This window comes from Oncorhynchus mykiss, chromosome 12 (genome assembly GCF_013265735.2).
Source record: "Oncorhynchus mykiss isolate Arlee chromosome 12, USDA_OmykA_1.1, whole genome shotgun sequence".
NCBI lineage: Eukaryota > Metazoa > Chordata > Actinopteri > Salmoniformes > Salmonidae > Oncorhynchus > Oncorhynchus mykiss.
The window spans coordinates 42,063,526-42,085,852 of NC_048576.1; the positions used below are offsets into that span (position 1 = coordinate 42,063,526).

General features: G+C 41.2%; 1 protein-coding gene across 5 annotated transcripts in view; it reads left to right on the forward strand.

Annotated features, from left to right (window-relative positions):
- robo3 (roundabout, axon guidance receptor, homolog 3 (Drosophila)) overlaps positions 1-22,327 on the forward strand; it is a 280,104-nt gene that overhangs the window by 135,062 nt on the left and 122,715 nt on the right. Inside the window, exon 1 of one of the 5 annotated variants that reach the window (XM_021623802.2) lies at positions 11,809-12,414. The exons of the other annotated variants lie outside the window; for them this stretch is intronic. Coding sequence (XP_021479477.2) covers positions 12,351-12,414 — 64 coding nt within the window. The 5' untranslated portion in view covers positions 11,809-12,350. Of the gene's footprint in view, positions 1-11,808; positions 12,415-22,327 lie in introns of those variants that run through there. 5 annotated transcript variants of the gene reach the window in all.

Consider the following 22,327-nt stretch of genomic DNA (forward strand, 5'->3'; position numbering starts at 1 on the left):
AAATGTCTTGAGTAAATAAGTATTCAACCCTTTGCTATGGCAAGCCTAAATATGTTTAGGAGTAAAACAATTGCTTAACAAGTCACATAATAAGTTGCATGGACTCACTCTGTGTGCAATAATAGGGTTTAACATGATTTTTGGAATGACTACCTCATCTTTGTACCCCACACATACAGTAAGGTCCCTCAGTTGAGCAGTGAATTTCAAACACAGATTCAACCACCAAGACCAGAGAGGTTGTCCAATGCTTGCAAAGAAGGGCACTTATTGGTAATAAAACAATTGTAAAAAATACAAAACAGCAGACATTGAATATCCCTTTGAGCATGGCGAAGTTATTAATTACACTTTGGATCGGTGTATCAATATGCACAGTCACTACACAGATACAGGCATCCTCAGTGGCTGGAGAGGAAAGAAACCGCTCAGGGATTTCACCATGAGGTCAATGGTGATTTTAAAACAGTTACAGAATTCAATGGCTGTGATAGGATACTAACCTAATTGACAGAATGAAAAGAAGGAAGTCTGTACCGAATAAAAATATTTAAAAACATCCATCCTGTTTGCGACAAGGCACTAAAGTAATACTGCAAAAAATGTGTCAAAGCAATTCACTTTTTGTTCTGAGTACAAAGTGTTATGTTCGGGGCAAATCCAATACAACACATTACTGACTACCACTCTCCATATTTTAAGCATAGTGGTGGCTGCATCTTGTTATGGGTATGCTTGTAATGATTAAAGCCTGGGAAGTTTTTCAGGATACAAAATAAATGGAATGGAGCTAAGCACAGGCAAAATCCTAGAGGAAAACCTGGTTCAGTCTGCCTTCAGCCAGACAATGGGAGATTAATTTATATTTTAACAAGACAATAACATAAAACACAAGGCCAAATCTGCACTGGAGTTGCTTACCAAGAAAACAGTGAATGTTTCTGAGTGGCCGAGTTACAGTTTGACTTAGATCTACTTGAACATCTATAGCAAGACCTGAAAATGGTGGTCTAGCAATGATCAACAACCAACTTGACAGAGATTGAAGAATTTTGAAAAGAATAATGGCAAAATGTTGCACAATCTGGATGTGGAAAGCTCTTTAAGACTTACAGAAAGACTCACAGCTGTAATGCAAAAGGTGTCACGCCCTGACCTTATTGAGCCTTTTTTTCTCTAATTTGGCTAGGTCGGGGTGTGACTAGGGTGGGTACTCTAGTTTTTGTATTTATATGTTGGTCTAGTATGGTTCCCAATCAGAGGCAGCTGTCTATTGTTGTCTCTGATTGGGGATCATATTTAGGCAGCCTTTTTCCACTGGGTTTTTGTGGGATCTTGTTTTTGTGTTGATGCTTGTGAGCTCTACAGAACGGATTTGGTCACCAGCTTCAAACAGATGAAAATAAAATATTTTGGTTTTGGAAAAAATATTTAACTGCGGTTAAGGTAGTGCAATGATTCTCGCCAATATACTTGCTTGTTTTGTTGCATAAAGTGACATTTTGTGAAATATTAGAATTTTAGCAACCAGGAAATTGCAGAACGATTTCTGCATAGTGCACCTTTAAGTGCCAAATAAAGTAACAGGGTTGACCGTAGCAGGGTAGACAATTTAATCTAAAATCACCCATAAATCCTCTTGTGACAAGGGGACTGGAAGCTTGTTGTGTGCAACAGGGTGTTGCAATTTAATGAAAACTTCACAAAATAATTGAAATTGTTAATTTTTTTTGCCTGTCTATCTGATTGACGTGTTATGCGCGACCCGCTCAGTTTGTCATCAGAAAACACCAGCAAATGGTCACAAAGAGTAGAACCATCTCATCTGCTTTTACACTTTAATAATGCCACTTTAATAATGCTTTTTAATAATGTTTTTTAATAATGTTCTTGCATTATTCATCTCACATGTATATACTGTATTCTATTCAGAAATGACTTTGTCAAAGCAATCAAATATCTATGGCTTTACAATGATGGTGAAAACTTGGAGAAATGTTGGGTTTAAGTGGGGTAAAATCTTCCTCGAATTCACAGAGGGTGCATGGAGGGACATGCCAAAATTCTGCATTTTTTTTCTTTGTGATATGTGTGGACATTTGTGTTGTCGGATAGCAGCAGAAATAATGAAATGACAAGGCTTGGCAGAGGCCCTTTGTGAAAGGGTGAACATTTACAAGCTAAAAAACCCCAGCTCAAATTAAACTAAAATGGATTGTGCAATGGTTTGTTGACAGAAAATGCTGTGTCATGCAATCATTACAACTGAGGATACAACAAAAACTGTGTTTCACAATCCACATAACATGTGATCTTGCTTTGGAGTGCCACAACCAAGGGCTATATGCTTGACAGACTTGGCCAAAGTCCAATTGGAGCTGTCAGCTTTAATGGTGAGTGGTTGATACGGGGCAATAAATCATGTTACACTGGCACATGCTGAAAACCCAGTCCACAGTCCATCGATTAATTAGCCATATTAGGCAGAGGGGCTGTCACTTCTCATCCGGAACATGTGATGGTGTGTGATGTTCTCGGGGTTGCATGCATGGTTCAGGTATATGATTCCAAGTTGTTGTTGATGCTGTCAGTGTTTCCAACCATCCTTAAGCATGGCTGATTGTGTTGCGCAAAGCAATTAAGTTTAGATAATCCATTTGCATCACAGTTTGCCACAGTTCACAATATTCAGAGAATATATTTTTCTACTTACTCTTTCAAAGGCTTGTATGAAGTTTCAACCTAGTCTCAGGGCAATTTGTATGATTTGGTATGTACATTTAAGCCTCCATTCAGCATGACATATTACCAGTGGTGTAAAGTACTTAAGTAAAAATACTTTAAAGTACTACTAAAGTAGTGTTTTGGGGAATCTGTACTGCTGTTTATATTTTTGACTACTTTTACTTCACTACATTCCTTAAGAAAATATTGTACATTTTACTCCATACCTTTTCCTTGACACCCAAAAGTACTCATTACATTTTGAATGCTTAGAAGGACAGGAAAATAGTCAAATTCACACACTTATCAACCAAACATCCATTGTCATCCCTGCTGCCTCTGGTCACTTAACACATATGCTTCGTTTGTAAATTATGTCGGAATGTTGGAGTGTGCCCATGGTTTTCCGTAAACTAAAAAAAACAAGAAAAGGGTGCCATCTGGTTTGCTTATACTATTACTTTTAATACTTAACTATATTTTAAACCAAATACTGTTATACTTTTACTCAAGTAGAATTTTACTGGGTGACTTTTCATTTTACTAGAGTCATTTTCTATTAAGGTATCTTTAATTTTACTCAAGTATGATTGTTGGTACTTTTTCCACCACTGCATATTACATTAGGTTAGGTTACATTATGAATGGAATAGCGGTCGTACAATATCATACGAATTAGAGGGCATATAGTACCATATAGTATCATAAGGGCATATAGTACCATATGTGTTACCCAGTCATACAATAGCACATGAATTGGATGACTCCAGGCAGGGGTAGGCAACCCTGATCCTAATTTTAATCCAACTAGGCACCAAACGTTACCAACGAGCTGCATAAAACATTCAAACTAGATAGTTGTATCTCCATCTCTTCATTCAAAGACTCAATCATGGACACTCTTACTGACAGTTGTGATGTCTTGTTGTCTCGACCTTGCATTTGTGCTGTTGTCTGTGCCCAATAATGTTTGTACCATGTTTTGTGCTGCTACCATGTTGTGCTGCTGCCATGTTGTGTCGCTACCATGTTGTTGTCATGTGGTGTTGCTACCATGCTGTGTTGTCATGTGCTGCTGCCATGCTATGTTGTTGTCTTAGGTCTCTCTTTTTTGTGTCTTTCTTGTCGTGATGTGTGATTTGTCATTTTTCTTTTTTTAATCGCAGCTCCTGTCCTAGCAGGAGGTATTTTGCCTTTTGGTAATTCGCTCTTAACTGACTTGCCTAGTTAAATACTGTAAAGGTTAAATAAATAAAAATAAATAAACCAACTGAGCTAATGGATCAGTTCAGTGATCAGCCTAAATTTAACAAACCTGGTCTTCGAGGTTGGTTAAATCAAAAACATGAAGTGCCTGGTCCAGGTAAAATGGTGCCAACAGATATGGCAGCTCTGCTTCTAGCTCCTAAGCAACTTTGCAGTATTTTGTTTTTTTTGTGTTATTTCTTACATTATTATCCCAGATGTTTTTTTTGTGTGTTATTACATACAGCCGGAAATAACTTTTGGCGGTAACTCACCAGCCTTATGACCAGGAATACGACTTTCCCAAATTGGATCCTTTGTTCGTACTCCTCAGGGCAATTTAACTTATTCCAGAGGCTGCTCCAAAACACCACGAGCGGAGAAGAGGTATTTGGAGTAGACTTCTAATTCAACCCAGGAGGCGTGGACACCATCCACCGCTTCCGAGTATATTACTCGCTAATGTTCTGTCTCTGGATAATAAAGTAGACGAGCTCAGGGCGAGGATCTCCTTCCAGTAGAGACATCAGGGATTGTAACAAGTTCTACCAACACATTGACTGTAGTACTCACACTGGTAAAACATTGGACTACTGCTACTCAACTTTTCAAAATGCCTACAAGGCCTTCCCCCGCCCTCCTTCATGCAAATCTGATTGCGACTCCATTTTGGTCCTCCCTTTCTATAGGCAGAAACTCAAACAGGAAGGACCCGTGCTATGGTCTATTCAATGCTGGTCTGAAAAATCGTAATCCATGCTTCAAAATTGTTTTGATCAAGCGGACTGGGATATGTTCCGGGTAGCCTCTGAGAATAACATTGACGAATACACGGATATGGTGACTGAGTTCATCAGGAAGTGTGTAGGAGATGTCATGGATAGATGGCAGCATTCGTGCAAATATGAAAGTGTTACCCACCACATTTAACCATGGCAAGGTGACTGGAAATATGGCCGAATACAAACATTGTAGTTATTTGTAGTAAGGCAAACAAACAGGTAAAACGTCAGTACAGAGAAAAAGTGGAGTCGCAATTCAATGGCTCAAACAAGAGACGTATGTGGTAGGGTCTACAGACAATCATGGAAAATAAAGGGAAAATCAGCCACGTTGTGGACACCGACGTCTTTCTTCCGGATAAGCTAAACACCTTCTTCGCCCGCTACCAAGGACTGTGCGTTCTCCTTCTCCGTGGCCAATGTGAGTGAGACATTTAAGCGTGTTAACCCTCGCAAGGCTGTCGGCCCAGACAGCATCCCTAACCGCATCCTCAGAGCATGCGCAGACCAGCTTGCTGGAGTGTTTACGGACATGTTCAATCTCTCCTTATCCCAGTCTGCAGTCCCCACTTGTTTCATGATGTCCACCATGGTTCCTGTACCCAAGAAAGCAAAGGTAACTGAACTAAATGACTATTGCCCCATAGCACTCACTTCTGTCATAATGAAGTGCTTTGAGAGGCTAGTTAAGGATCATATCACCACTACCTTACCTGACACCCTAGACCCACTTCAGTTTGCTTGCCGCCCCAATAGATCCATAGACGATGCAATCGCCATTGCACTGCACACTGCCCTATCCCATCTAGACAAGAGGAATACTATGTACGAATGCTGTTCATTTAGTATAGCTCAGCATTCGACACCATAGTACCCTCCAAGCTCATAATTAAGCTCGGGGCCCTGGGTCTGAACTAGAGGTCGACAGATTAATCGGAATGGGCGATTAATTAGGGCCGATTTCAAGTTTTCATAACAATTGGTAATCTGCATTTTTGGACACCGATCATGGCCGATTACATTGCACTCTACGAGGAGACTGCGTGGCAGGCTGACTACCTGTTATGCGAGTGCAGCAAGGAGCCAAGGTAAGGTGCTAGCTAGCATTAAACTTATTTAATTAAAAATAATTAACTTAACTTAACATAATCACTAGTTAACTACACATGGTGATGATATTACTAGTTTATCTAGCTTGTCCTGCGTTGCATATAATCGATGCGGTGCCTGTTAATTTATTATTGAATCATAGCCTACTTCGCCAAATGGGTGATTTAACAAGCGCATTCGCAAAAAAGCTCCGTCGTTGCACCAATGTGTACCTAACCATAAACATCAACACCTTTCTTAAAATCAATACACAAGTATATATTTTTAAAACTATATATAGTTATATTAATACTACATATATTAGTTAATATTGCCTGCTAACATTAATTTATTTTAACTAGGGAAATTGTGTCACTTCTCTTGCGTTCTGTGCAACAGAGTCAGGATATATGCAACAGTTTGGGCCGCCTGGCTAGTTGCGAACTGTGTGATGACTATTTCTTCCTAACAAAGAAAGGCAACTTCGCCAAACGGGGGATGATTTACCAAAAGCGCATTTGCGAAAAAAGCACAATCGTTGCACAAATGTACCTAAGCATAAACATCAATGCCTTTCTTAAAATCAATAAACAGAAGTATATTTTTTTAAACATATATGCATATTTAGTTAAAATAAATCCAGGTTAGCAGGCAATATTAAACTAGGGAAATTGTGTAATTTCTCTTGCGTTCATTGCATGCAGAGTCAGGGTATATGCAACAGTTTGGGCCACCTGGCTCATTGCAAACTAATTTGCCAGAATTTTCGAAATGATAGTTTCCGGATTTGACCACATTAATGACCTAAGACTCATATTTCTGTGTGTTATTATATTATATATTATGATTTGATATTTGATAGAGCAGTCTGACAGAGCGGTGGTAGGCAGCAGCAGGCTCGTAAGCATTCATTCAAACAGCACTTTCGTGCGTTTGCCAGCAGCTCTTCGCTGTGCTTCAAGCATTGAGCTGTTTATGACTTCAAGCCTATCAACTCCCAACATTAGGCTGGTGTAACCGATGTGAAATGGCTGGCTAGTTAGCGGGGTGCGTGCTAATAGTGTTTCAATCAGTGACGTCACTCGCTCCGAGACCTTGAAGTAGTTGTTCCCCTTGCTCTGCAAGGGCTGCAGCTTTTGTGGAGCGATGGGTAACGATGCTTCGAGGGTGGCTGTTGTTGATGTGTTCCTGGTTCGAGCCCAGGTAGGGGCGAGGAGAGGGACGGAAGCTATACTGTTGCACTGGCAATACTAAAGTGTCTATAAGAACAACCAATAGTCAAAGGTATATGAAATACAAATGGTAAAGAGAGAAATAGTCCTATATTTCCTATAATAACTGCAACCTAAAACTTACCTGGGAATATTGAAGACTCATGTTAAAAGGAACCACCAGCTTTCATATGTTCTCATGTTCTGAGCAAGGAACTTAAATGTTAGCTTTTTTTACATGGCACATATTGCACTTTTACTTTCTTCTCCAACACTTTCATTTTGCATTACTTAAACCAAATTGAACATGTTTCATTATTTATTTAATGCTACATTTATTTTATTGATATATTATAATAAGTAAAAATAAAAGTGTTCAATCAGGCTTGTTGTAAATGTCATAATGCCAATTAAAAATATCAAAAATCTCATCTAAATCGCCCGATTAATCGATATCGTCTTTTTTTGGTCCTCCAATAATCGGTATCGGTATCGGCCACGCACACCTTCAACTAAATCATCACGTTTGTAGACGACACAACAGTAGTAGGCCTGATTACCAATAATGATGAGACAGCCTACAGGGAGGAGGTGAGGGCCCTGGGAAAGTGGTGCCAGGAAAATAACCTTTCACTCATCATCAACAAAACAAAGGAGCTGATCGTGGACTTCACGAAACAGCAGAGGTAGCACGCCCCTATTCACATAGACGGGACCGCAGTGGAGAAGATGGAAAGCTTCTAGTTCCTCAGTGTACACGTCACTGATGATCTGAAATGGTCCAGCCACACAGACAGTGTGGGGAAGAAGCCGCAACAGCACCTCTTCAACCTCAGGAGACTAAAGAAATGTGTCTTGGCCCCTAAAACCTCAAACTTTTACAGATGCACAATTGAGAGCATCCAGTCGGGCTGTATCACCGCCTGGTACGGCAACTGCACCGCCCTCAACCGCAGGGCTTTCCAGAGGGTAGTGCGGTCTGGCCAACGCATCACCAGGGGCAAACTACCCACCATCCAGGACACCTACGGCACCCGATGTCACAGGAAGGCCAAAAAGATAATCAAGGACATTAAACACCCGAGCCACGACCTGTTCACCCTTCTATCATCCAGAAGGCGAGGTCAGTACAGGTGTATCAAAGCTGGGACCGAGAGCCTGAAAAACAGCTTCTATCTCAAGGCCATCAGACTGTTAAATTGCCATCACTAGCCATCATCCATCCGGTTACGCTACCCTGCACCTTAGAGGCTTCTGTTCTATATACATAGACTTGGAATCACTGGCCACTTTAATAATAGAACACTAGTCACTTTAATAATGCTTGAATAATGTTTACATACTGCTTTACTCATCCCATATGTATACACTGTAATCTATTCTACTGTATTTTAGTCAATGTCACTCCGACATTGCTCTATATGATATTTATATATTTCTTAATTCCATTATTTTACTTTTATATTTGTGTGTATTGTTGTGAATTGTTTTAGATACTACTGCACTGTTAGATACTACTTCACTGTTGGAGCTAGGAATACATGCATTTTGCTGCACCCGCAATAACGTTTGATTTGATTTGATTTGTCCTGGTTGCCTACCCTTGATTTAGGGTATTATACATCTTGGAGGACCTATATTATTATACGCCTTCCTCTGAGACCAGGTTGCTTGTTGCATCATAACAACAAAGGAGAATTATGGGAAGATTTTACTTGGTGGTTAGGAGTACTAAAATGACAAAGGTTAGGAGAATTTTCATAAAAGGTAAGGAGAATTAGGTTAAGGTTAAAAAAAGGGTTAGCTAAAATGCTAATGTTAACTCAAACACGCAACCTTTGGATTGCTAGATGATTGTTTCTGTCTAATGTAAATAGAGCATTAGTACATATTTGTCTTGGAGGTGCTAAAAAAGAGAGGTCCTTCAGGTCCTCAAATCAATCAATCAAATGTATTTATAAAGCCCTTCTTACATCAGCTGATGTCATCAAAGTGCTGTACAGAAACCCAGCCTAAAACAGCAAGCAATGCAGGTGTAGAAGCACGGTGGCTAGGAAAAACTCCCTAGAAAGGCCAGAACCTAGGAAGAAACCTAGAGAGAAACCAGGCTATGAGGGGTGGCCAGTCCTCTTCTGGCTGTGCCGGATGGAGATTAAAACAGAACATGGCCAAGATGTTCAAATGTTCATAGATGACCAGCAGGGTCAAATAATAATAATCACAGTGGTTGTCGAGGGTACAACAGGTCAGCATTTCAGGAGTAAATGTCAGTTGGCTTTTCATAGCCGATCATTCAGAGTATCTCTAGCGCTCCTGCTGTCTCTAGAGAGTTGAAAAGAGCATGTCTGGGACAGGTAGCACGTCTGGTGAACAGGTCAGGGTTCCATAGCCGCAAGCAGAACAGTTTAAACTGGAGCAGCAGCACGGCCAGGTGGACTGGGGAGAGCAAGGAGTCCTCAGGCCAGGTAGTCCTGAGGCATGGTCCTAGGGCTCAGGTCCTCCGAGAGAGAAAAAGAAAGAAAGAAAGAAAAAGAGAGAGAGAATTCGAGAGAGCATACTTAAATTCACACAGGACACCTGATAAGACATCTTTAACCGTTCATCTGTTTACTGTTTACTACCTGTACTGTTTTATTGGACTTCTGCCCACAACAACTCACAGAGAAATGTGAAAAAAATGTTTTAATGTTAATGACGAAAAGAACGGAGGGGAGAGAGAACCCCCAACTGCGTCTTTTCAAATATTTCAAAAAGGCCATGCTCACCCTATTTAGCATTTGTAATACCTGATGATAATTTGCTTCAAACAGCAAGGTGTGACAAATGAAGCAGAGGCACAGCAATAGAAAGATCACCCCCCCTAAAACTGAAGTACCTCTGGGGCCAAGACACAGCATCCAACCATGTTAATAGGCTGCTGGCCATAATATGATATCTGCTGGATAATATGTCTAAATTCATCGACTGCACCATTTTGCTGACAGCTTGACCAAATGTTTGATGCGGGTCCCAAACTATCGTCATCCGTCATAGACAAGCTGAAATGTATTTAGGGACTGCATCATCGTGTTTTATTCAATTACGCACTGGAGCTCAATGAATCAGTTTTCGTAATTAGGTTAAACACGCACATGCATGAAACATGATGATATCAAGGGTATTCACAGTTAGGGGTACTTTCCTATGTGTTGTAGTGCTTTAGAAGGAGGATGTATTCAAGTTAGTGTTATTAGATTAGATTTTGTAGATTGTGTTAGAATGCATGGATTTCTAAAACATTATTAGTTAAATCTACAATAGTGGCCTGCACCAGAATACCAATGAAACATGATAATATCCCAGTCCCTATGCACAGTAGTGAAGTCTTTACACATTAATATGCACAGGCAGCTCAGTAAATGTCATCTCCCAACGCATTTCTATGAATGTCAAGCACCGTGTGTTTACTTGGGTATTTTGCAATACGTCATTTTTATTTGGCCAAGCGGCACTCTATCCAATCACTCCGTATTATTTCCCACCGTGGGATTTGATGGATCCCGCTATGTCCTGCTCTGTCACATCTCATACTCTGCAGTTTGCCCCTATCTCCAAGCACATGTAATTTGGCCTTTTTTTCTTCCATCAATTCAAGACAAGGCCCTCCTTCAGATGGGGTTTGTTAAAGGCCCAGTGCTGTCAAAAACAAGATTTTTCCGAGTTTCATTTACATTTCTACGCTATGACGTTGTAATAAAATTGTGAAATTATGAAAATGATGATAAAGCCCTTTAAGTGTCAGAGCAGTTTGAAAAGACTGACTGAAATGTTGGTCTGTTTTGGTGGTAGGAAGTTTTGGCCTGCCTGGTGACATAACCAGATGGTTAATTAGTTAATAGACCAATAAGAAAGAGATTTCTAAACCTCTCTGCCAATAACAGCTAGTTTTCCGTTTTCCCCTCCCCACTCAAACCACAGTCCTAGCACAATTCTTGCTTGACACATTGCTATTTGCTAAGAAGCTATTTTTGTTTCTTTTTGAGGATTTAAATTGAAAACAATCACAGTGAGGTACTTAATTCTTTCCCAGAAATGATTTTGTGTTTAGATAAAAACTGCTGCATTGGACCTGGAAGATTTTAGAACGTCTGTTTTATTACCTGCTTTGCGTAAATAACATCACATAGGTCTAATGCCTAGTCAATGTGATTGGGAGTCCTGGTGTGTGTCTTTTCATATGTAAGCATATGATATGTTTACATTTGAATTCAATCCACCATCACGTTTTTGATGCCATTATCCCAAGGTAAATGAAATGCACATAGTGGTGAATACGTTTTCATGTGAATATTGTGAATCAACGTACCCCATGGAGATTGAAAAATATGACTATAGATAGGCCTAGCATTCGTAATGGAATTTACTTGAACTCTATAACTGGCAATACAAAATCTCCCACAATTAAAACAATTGTTCAACTGACCATATGCCATTCATACAATTTGATGTGAAAATATTATCCTGACACAAACTGACCTCTTTTTATGGAATGAGTTGAGAGCAATACATTCTATTGATCTGTTTGCAGCAATGGGTAAACACATGCGCAACATGGTGTGTGTAATTTGTGCATGATTTTATCAATTCTAAGAAAGTTATGCGAAATATTTATTCACTGTCTCTTTAAGAGTGTTCACTGTTTTGACTACTATAGACTGGGGCTAGGGGGTGGGCTTTAGCCACGAGAGCGTGTTGGCGATAAAGAGACTTGTAATTCAGTTCATTCAAGAGAGAGGATGGAATGGGAGAAGATAAATAATGAAAGTCTCTATCAAGAATGAAACTGCACATACTGTCACAGAAGTGACCTTTTTGACGAGGAAGTTGATTCTCAATACCAAGCAACCTGGACAGCCTAACATCGCGGGCTAAATGTAAATCTGGACAGCGTTATGAAAAATTCCCATCAACAAACAATACTGTGACAGCGGCAGAGAAATCTAAGAAAATAGAGCATCTTCACTCTACTCCCGACCGTATCCAGGCGCGTAAATTTGCCATCCTTCAGATATAAGAAAACACCTTAAGGAACTTATTCTTAAGGATGTTGTATGTAGTCTTTCTGAAGCACTTGTGATGCTGCAAGTGGTGAAGTCGTAGAAATTGTCTCAGCGTGTGGGGCTGACTTTCCAAAGTTGTCGGAGTCGGCTTCTGTAGACTTGACAGACCGTACCCACATTTGGATAATTTTGAGTTTTTGAGGGGGATACCTGAGAAACTTTTCTTGTTTGAAGACAATTTTATCATACACCAGAGGGTAATGGAGTTTCGCCTCACGTTGGATACCCTACCGGTTATTTTTGCGCTTATTGGTTTCGTTTTTGGTAAGTTCAATGCATGATGCAATTATCATATTTCTTATACTTCATGCGTAATGATTTTTCCTATAAATAAGTTATTAAGTGTGATGCTTTGTTTTTTTTTGAGGCACTCTTGGTCCAATAGCCAATGACATGAATGTGTGGTTTTATTTGACACACAAGGCTTCAGTGACAGACGCTCATTCACCTTTATTCGTCTTGGTATAGGCCTAGTAAAACAAATATTTATGAGTGATCTTGTATAAAAAAATGTACATTTTGTGCATTTTGCTCAAAACTTTTAAATCAAAAGGGTTGATATGCTAATTACCACATTATAAAGAATGTCCATAGATGCTCATCCTTAATCCATCAATTTTTCAGCTCATCGCAGATTATTGGTTATACCTTTTAAATGAGGAAAATACGTCAGTGAGGGGAGAAATTTATGAAGACACATTGACAATACCTGAGCAGTCAGTGATGCCAACTAGTCAGTGATGTAACTATTCAGTGATGCCATTGGGAGGGACACCACTTCAATTATGTGAACTCCGTTTGAGAGAGGAAACATGGCTGGCTTGGGGACCTTGGCAACATGTTGACCTCTTTTGTGATTGTGTCTTCAAGATCTGTATTCCTGAATATCTAAGGACAGGAGAGAGGGACAGAATTCGAACAGTAGAATGTTGCAGTTGTGCCTAACAAAACTTATAATAATACGGTCTGCATTAATAACATAATTTAGTTTCACTGAGTTTTGTCGCAGACAATGGATTCTTCTCAAGAGAAACTCTTAACTCTTAATACAAATAATACCATAACTCGCTATCCCCATTGCATGTCGTATTGCCACTTGGCAGTATTCCCGGTCGTACGCAGATGCCGTTTCTGACAGCGTGGTGTATCGGGCCCTGCCAAATACTGCTGGGGCTGGCTTTTACAAGGCTGTAAACATTGACTATGAACCCAGAGCATGACAACATCTGGAAAAGCACTCCTTCAATGATTCCAGATGCTCCTATGGGTCTACAAGGCTAAATTGAACGCACACTCATTCGCAGCTTTGCCAAATCTTCCTAATTCAATGTCCCCATAACCTCAAATTGAATCAATATCATTTTAGCCATAAAAAAGACCAGTTTGTCTTCTCTTAGTCCAAATATCCTACGTGTCCATGTGTCGATGCAAGCTGTTTTCCACTGTACATGTCACCATTCTAAAAAAAAAAAAAGTCGCCACCAACCATTCTCACTATGCGCTGAAGGTCCCTCCAGCTATCTCCCATCACCTTTCCACACCTGATAAAAGCCTTCAACAGGGGGCCAGGGTCAAGTTTCAATCGCTGGCTTCAGTTTGTCAGTAAGGTGACCCTCAGTCAACCCAGTCGCTAGTTTGTCAACCCTATTGCCAGTCTCCTGAATGACTGAATGGGAGAGGGCCATGCGTTTGCTCAGCTCCTTTTGAAATCGCTGGGAAATTGCAGCAGAACGAACAGCTGTCCGTTTTCTCATGACCATCCCCAAACAGGTCTTTAACGAGGCCAAAAAGACAGGATCTAACCTTTTGACTTTGATCTTAATTACAGTACACACATGTCTCAGACAAGATCTCGGTGGAGAATAGCCTATAACCAATAGCTAAGCTTTAATAGTTTTAAAGTCATTAATAGGTGTTTGAGGATGATTTGTGTTTACATTTTACTGCACATTTGAAACATTTAGAGCCGTTGTTGACAAACGATAGCGGAAAGCAAAGAAAGCATTATGATTACTGCATAACTACAGTGCTGTTATTGCGAAATGTTTAGAGACATACATGTACATCTAATTGCTACATTTGTGTCTGGGTTACACCAGCCCCTGACATGTCCCTTAATTCACCCATAGCATCTATGCATCTCTGTGTCATCTCCATTAACTCAGTGAGCCATTACCTAAACGGTGACGTGAATGTCAAAGACTGTTGATGGGTAACAGGGATGAAGGCTCTTCCTGTTTGTCTGTTGTATACACTGTCTGAGACATGTGACTGCAACCAGCGCAGTAAACATATAGTAGACAGACAGCCACATCCCCAAGTGAGGGAACCAGACATCTTAATCATCTTGGTTCTGGTCTAAAATTATCACTTTGACAGGATCTAGCAAGATCTACAGTCAGCGAGACACCCAACTCAGACAGACAGATCAAGACAGAGGGAGAGTTAGGCAAGACACAGTCAGAACCCTCTGTTGCCTCTTAGACACACACACACACACACACACAACCAGTCCCCCTCATCGCTCCTCTTTTCATCTGTTATCAAGCAGATCAATCAAGTTGCCAATAACTTGGGAGGTGTTGGCATGAGCTGTTGATCCATCTTCCATAGTGTGACTCAGCTAACCAGGCATAAATACATGGTCAAACCCTCATTCACTCTAACTATTAAAAGAATAATGATATTCCCCAGTTTGCTCAATGTCTGCTGATTGTCATCAGCCAAGGTCAGTTATCATAAGCTCACACTAAAATACCCATCAACAGGCAGGAATAGTCAATTGGAGTTCAGTTAAGTCTGTTTGAACAAAACATTGTTATTCCGAGGGCTAAAATGAGTCACCCTGACCTCTTTGCCACTACCAGACAGGGCTGAGGTATTTCCAGTTCACCCAGGCATCAAAAGAAACCAACCAAACCACAGGGGGACTCTATTTAGCAGTGGCTGCTGACAGCACCTCTCTCCAGACCTCAAAGAGCTCCACTGCAGCTGTCCGAGGTGAAAACGAGCCACAGGGACCTCAACAATACCAGTGTGGCATCAATCTGACGGGCCCCTGGGCCAGGGCCCCAAGTTTCAGACAGCTTAATGGCCGAGGGCATTAGTTCCAGTAGTCCAGTGGTTATGGGGGACATTGTGGGGATGATGAAGATGAAAGGTTGTGGGGACGCTGAGCCCCTAGTGCTGGTCACACACTGAAATAGAGAGAGTGAGTGTAAGAGAGTGAGTGAGTGTAAAAGAGAGAGAGTGAGTGTAAGAGAGAGAGAGAGAGAGTGTAAGAGGGAGAGAGAGAGAGAGTGTAAGAGGGAGAGAGAGAGTGAGTGTAAGAGAGAGTGAGTGTAAGAGAGAGAGAGAAGGAACAACAATGTATGAGCTGCTGCTGACTGTTACAGTGAGCTTTCTGTTTCTCTGGATTTTTTAAAGTTTTGCCATAGAAATATAATGCATGGAATGGATTTCTTATCACTTGGCTGTGGAATAGAAATATAATTCATAGAACAAATTATTTGTCCTGTCACTGTCGACTTAAGCTGTCAACAATATTTTCTGTATATTTTGTTGAACTTCGACTACTTGAGGACTATGTATAACATGTGCAGAACATGTGATGTGGGCTGAGAAAGAAGACATTTTGAACACTGCATGTCCCACCCCCCACATTTTGTCTGCAGAGGCTTTCAAATTGTTTTTAATTTCAGAGATATCGGTTGAAACGATTGAATTACAAATTAATTAAAGCAATTGCTGTGACCCCCCTGTTCTGTGTTTAGTTGGTACACATTTGTTTATTTAAAGCCTCCTCCAGTTTAGCCAAATGAAACAAGGTGAAAACACACTGGGTTCAGCCATTTTCCTTCTGAAATGTTAGTCACCTGTTGTGACACAAGGATCTGTTGGATCTTTAGAGTATAAAGGCATCTAATTCCAGTTGTGGAATAAGAAAGGAGCAAAGAATGTACATCGGAAAATTAGAACGCAATAGGCCCTGTCATTGTGCATATCCCCCCAGACGTGCATACAAGCACAGAAAATAACAGTTCATTTGCAGTCCTCCTGTAACCCATGACTGTCCATTCACCTACCAGTCTGTCTGCTTACCTACCTACACTCTTAGAGAAAAAGGTGCTAATTAGAGAGTAAAAGGTTTCTTTGGCGGTTCCCATAGGATAAACCTTAAAAGAACCCTTTTTGGTTCCAGTTAGAACCCTTTCCGCAGAGGGTTCTACATGGAACCCAAAAGGGTTCTACCTGGAACCAAAAATGGTTCTTATATGGGGACAGCCGAAAAACCATTTGGAACCTTTTTTTCTAAGAGTGTACATGTTTCAAGTGTCTGTTTAACAACAGAGAGCTGTAGGTAAAACAGACGATCACTTTTCCTTTGTTTACTCACAAAAAAAGGACCTGTCTGTCTGTAACATGTCGATAACTTATACAGCATGCTCACACAAGCAACACAACTCTTCCCCGTAGGACTTCCCTGTTCCCTTGTTGCCCCCTAGCATGGGGCACATCCATAATGCACTGTCTACTACAGCATGTACCACCAAGTGTTTTGAAAATTCCCTTTTGTAATAAATGGTGTGTGTGTGGGGGGGGGGGGGGGGGGGGGGGGGGGGGGGGAGAGCATATGTGAGACGCAGGGGGAGTGACCTGTGAGGCCGAGCGGCGCTGTGGTGATAAAGACAGCGTGGGCACTGGAGCACTCAGACGACATATTCACACAGCCACCCCACCCCACCGCCCTGCCCAGACCTCACAAGACCCTGTGTCTGTCTGTCTGTTTGTCTGTCAGGGAGAGGCAGCATGTCTAGGGCAGTCAAATGTTTTTGTTTGTTTGTTTGGTGTAGATGCGTCTGTGAATGCACTGTGTATACGCTGTATGTGTGTGTGTGTGTGTGTGTGTGTGTGTGTGTGTGTGTGTGTGTGTGTGTGTGTGTGTGTGTGTGTGTGTGTGTGTGTGTGTGTGTGTGTGTATATACCATTCGTGTGGCATTGTATTTTCGTATTAAATCAATACTTGGTGCTTGCGCGAGTGTGTGTGTGTGTGTGTAGTGCACCACTTCAGCCCAGTATCATTGTCTGCAGCTATATTTGGATGGTTCCCCGCTGATTAAACTAGTGGGCAACTTGGTCCCCTCTGAAGGGCGCATCAAACAGCAGTGGCCCGCTGCCATGTGAACACTCCCATCAGGAGCTCTCAGTCTAATGACTCTGAGCGCGCACACACACACACACACACACACTTCCTCACCTCCACTTCTCATACTGCCACTCTCCCGTCCTTCACTACTACAGCTATTTGGAAATAGACTCCCAGCTAGTCTTATTTGCCAAAACCAATCACCTGTAGTAGTGGTAGTACCCATTATATAGCATCCACAGCATATTATTCAGTGGACAGTTATAATTGCTCAGCAGTTTCTGGTCAAGGTAAGATGAGTATGGCACAAATAGAAAATTAGTTTAGTTTAATTATCTAAATGTTCAGTTGCCTTGTTTATACAAACAATGTGTATCCCCCACGCCGTACAATCTAGCATATGGTAAAGAGGAATTGGGGATAGAATGGAGTTATCAATCTGTTCTCTCTCCACCAGTAGCCTGTATTTCTCTCCACTGAAGTGTTTCAAGTGTCTGCCTGACAACAGACTTGGTTTTCGTAAGATGCAGCAGTAGGTCAAACAGACGGTCTTATCTGTTAAAAAAAGTGTCTCTTTCGGCGAAGGACGTGTTTATCTGTCATGCAGCTTCGAAGCAGCGCAGGTAGGGGATCCACTAAAGTGCAGCCACTTTTCAAATGTTCTGTCAACATCCAAAATGAGATGCGTAATAAAAATGTGCGCCCTCCCACACCTGTAAGTCTAGCTGTCACCTGAAGCATCTGGCAGGGATTCCACAAATTGGCAGGGGGATCATTTATACTTTGCAGACTTGAGCACTTCGAAGGTTCAGCAAGGCTATTGTTTGATCATTCATAATTTACTTTCCTTGGTTTCTCAAGGTGACTGATTCCTTGTCAGAGTAGGAGAAAATTTTGCAGCTGCTGTCATCGATTCCTTGACTTTGGCATCCATCATTAGGAAAAGTTCCTGTCAGATTAGTCTCAAATAGGCAATATGTGATAAGTAGTGAGAAGTATTTACAGACGAGAAGGGAAGTGTAATGGTTTTCCTCCTCTTCTGAGGAGGAATAGGAAGGATCGGACCAATATGCAGCGTGGTACGTGTCCATGATAACTTTAATAAACTGAACACTGAATACAAAAGAACAAGAGAATAAAGGAAAACCGACACTGGTGAAAACACTGAAACGGAAAATAACCACTCACAAACAAAAGTGGGAAAACAGGCTACCTAAGTATGGTTCTCAATCATAGACAATGATTGACAGCTGCCTCTGATTGGGAACCATACCAGGCCAAACACATAGAAATATAAACACAAGAACAAAACAGAATGCCCACCCCAACTCACGCCCTGACCAAACTAAAATAGAGACATAAAAATGGAACTAAGGTCAGGACGTGACAGGAAGAAGATCTTTCTCCACAAAGAATTCCCCCGCTTGCTGTTTGCGCCATTTCCTTTTATGTCCATCCTTTACAGTGGCTTGTGAAAATATTCACCCCCTTGGCATTTTTCCTATTTTGTTGCCTTACAACCTGGAATTAAAATAGATTTTTTTGCGGGGTTTGTATCATTTGATTTATACCACATTTACACCACATGCCTACCACTTTGAGATACAAAATATATTTTATTGTGAAACAAACAAGTGATAAGACAAAAAAACTGAACTTGAGCATGCATAACTATTCACCCCCAAAGTCAATACTTTGTAGAGCCACCTTTTGCAGCAATTATATTTGCAAGTCTCTTGGGGTATGACTATAAGCTTGGCACATCTAGCCACTGGGATTTTTGCCCATTCTTCAAGGAAAAAGCTCCTTCAAGTTGGATTGGTTACGCTGGTGTACAGCAACCTTTAAGTCATACCACAGATTCTCAATTGGATTGAGGTCTGGGCTTTGACCAGGCCATTCCAAGACATTTAAATGTTTTCCCTTAAACCACTCGTGTTGCTTTAACAGTCATTGTCATTGTCCTGGAAGGTGAATCTCTGTCCCAGTCTCACATCTCTGAAACAGGTTTCCCTCAAAAATGTCCCTGTATTTTGCGCCATCCATCATTCCTTCAATTCTGACCAGTTTCCCAGTCCCTGGCGATGAAAAACATCCCCACAGTGTGATGCTGCCACCACCATGCTTCACTGTGGGGATGATGTTCTCAGGGTGATGAGAGGTGTTGGGTTTGTGCCAGACATAGCATTTTACTTGATGGCCAAAAAGCTACATTTTAGTCTCATCTGACCAGAGTACCTTCTTCCATATGTTTGGGGAGTCTCCCACATGCCCTTTGGCGAACACCAAATGTGTTTTCTTATTTTCTTCTTTAAGCAATGCCTTTTTTCTGGCCACTCTTCCGTAAAGCCCAACTCTGTGAAATGTACGGCTTAAAGTGGTCCTATGAACTGCTACTCCAATCTCCGCTGTGGAGCTTTGCAGCTCATTCAGGGTTATCTTTGGTCTCTTTGTTGCCTCTCTGATTAATGCCCTCCTTTCCTGGTCTGTGGGTTTTGGTGGGCAGCCCTCACTTGGCAGGTTTGTTGTGTTGCCATATTCTTTAAATGTTTTTAATAATGGATGTAATGGTGCTCCGTAGGATGTTCAAAGTTTCTGATCTTTTTTTATAACCCAACCCTGATCTGTACTTCTTCACAACTTTGTCCCTGATCTGTTTGGAGAGCTTCTTGTTCTTCATGGTGCCCCTTGCTTAGTGGTGTTGCAGACTCTGGGGCCTTTCAGAACAGGTGTATATACTGATATCATGTGACCGATCATGTGACACTTAAATAAAGTTCACCTGTGTGCAATGTAACTAATTATGTCACTTCTGAAGATAATTTGTTGAACCAGATCTTATTTAGGGGCTTCATAGCAAAGGAGTGAATACATATGCAAATAAAATAAAATCAAAGTTTATTTGTCACGTCCGCCGAATACAACAGGTGTAGACCTTACAGTGAAATGCTTACTTACAGGCTTTAACTAATAGTGCAAAAAAAGGTATTAGGTGAACAATAGGTAGGTAAAGAAATAAAACAACAGTAAAAAGACAGGCTATATACAGTAGCGAGGCTATAAAAGTAGCGAGGGTATAAAAGTAGCGAGGCTACATACAGACACCGGTTAGTCAGGCTGATTGAGGTAGTATGTACATGTAGAATGGTTAAAGTGACTATGCATATATGATGAACAGAGAGTAGCAGTAGCGTAAAAAGAGGGGTTGGCGGGTGGTGGGTGGGACACAATGCAGATAGCCCGGTTAGCCAATGTGCGGGAGCACTAGTTGGGCGGCCCAATTTGAGGTAGTATGTACATGAATGTATAGTTAAACTGACGATGCATATATGATAAACAGAGAGTAGCAGCAGCGTAAAAAGAAGGGTTGCACGCACGTGTTATTTTTGTCACGTGTTATATTTTTCATTTCACTTCACCAATTTGGACTATTTTGTGTATGTCCATTACATGAAATCCAAATAAAAATCTATTTCAATTACAGGTTATAATGCAACAAAATAGTAAAAATGCCTAGGAGGATGAATACTTTTGCAGGCACTGTTTCATTCAAACTTGGACACATTCCTTATAAAACAGTATTGCCAGTTTAGAAGAAACTCTAAGGTAGAAATCTCTTAAGGTGAATTTTGAGTGAGTTTAAAACTATGTTGTATTCTTTGCCTTGTTGTTCCCTTCGCTCTCGTATTTTTTACACAGGTGCTAAGCATCCAAGGAACAAAGAGATCAAGGCTCGGCCTCTGACTGAGCATAGGGATGTTAGCCTGCCTTGAATTGCTGTGGATAGCAAAAAAATACTTAGAGAATGCCAGAGTGGTGTAGGAACTAGCTTTGTATCCAGACATTTGATAACCCTCCCACCAACCCCCTACTACACCATTCAATATCTGCCCTGATAATATCCAGGAAGTTTTTCACATTGGGCCCATTTTGTCTTCTGTGGTGATATGTGGGGTCTATGGGTCAGACAGGATATGAGTTAGGGCCAGTTGGTGTGTGCACAGCTGTATGTGTGTGTCTTCATGTCTAGTGTGGTCTTTAATCCAGAAGAATGCAGAGACCGCTGGTTGCAACTGTGTGGGACACGAAGCTGATGCCAGCTCCCCTATGTGGTCTCGGTGGAACCCCCAAACCAGGGTTACACTCTGGGATGCAGTCTCACGATACTGCCAAGCGGGGACTACACTGTTGCACTCACAGTTTATTAGCATGATCCCTTTTACTCCCCTGCCTCCACGCTCAGTAAAAATAGCCTTCATGATAGCTTCATGCAAAGTGACAAGCCCTGGAAAGCTCAGCACATGCAATGTCAGTATCTCGCTTCTGATTCCGCTCTCATTCTCCCCCTCCTCTCCCTTTCTCTCACATGCACTTGACAGTGTTAGTACTTACAACACTGACAGTAGTAGTAGACTAGCAATTGTCTGGCTGGAAGGGGAAAGTGCTGAGTTGCTCGTGTTCTCTCAAGCCTCTCCCCAAAGTCCTGTTTGGAAAATCAATAGTTATTGCTGGAAGCTACCAAAACCAAGCAGACAGCGGTTAGAGTATTTTTGATTGGCTTGAGAGTGCAGGGCTGCTGTATTTTGAGTTCAAGCTTTTAAACACTTTTGAGTGTTTGCTTGTGTAACAGAGTTGGTTATGTTTCCAACTGTTGCTGCAGTAATATCTATTCAATGTTTATTTATTTCTATTGGTTGGTTCAAGTCAGATGTCAATAAGGTGTTATGTCATTGGCTACGCTTGCAGATAGGGGGAGATCTGCAGTGCCAAGTGGAAACATAGCCAACCCTGGTACGTTCTCCCCTGCTGAATTCCACTTGCACACTGCAAGCGTAGCCAATGACATTACACCTTATTGACATCTGACTTGAACCAACCAATAGTAATATATAAACATTGAAAACCAAATTCTGAAGTAGCACTTGGAAACATAACCAACCCAGTTACACTTGTTTGGTGTTGTCTTAGTCTAGAGTAAGGAGCACTTGAAAGAAATAAGAGTTACGATGCTAATTGCTTCTGTGATGCACA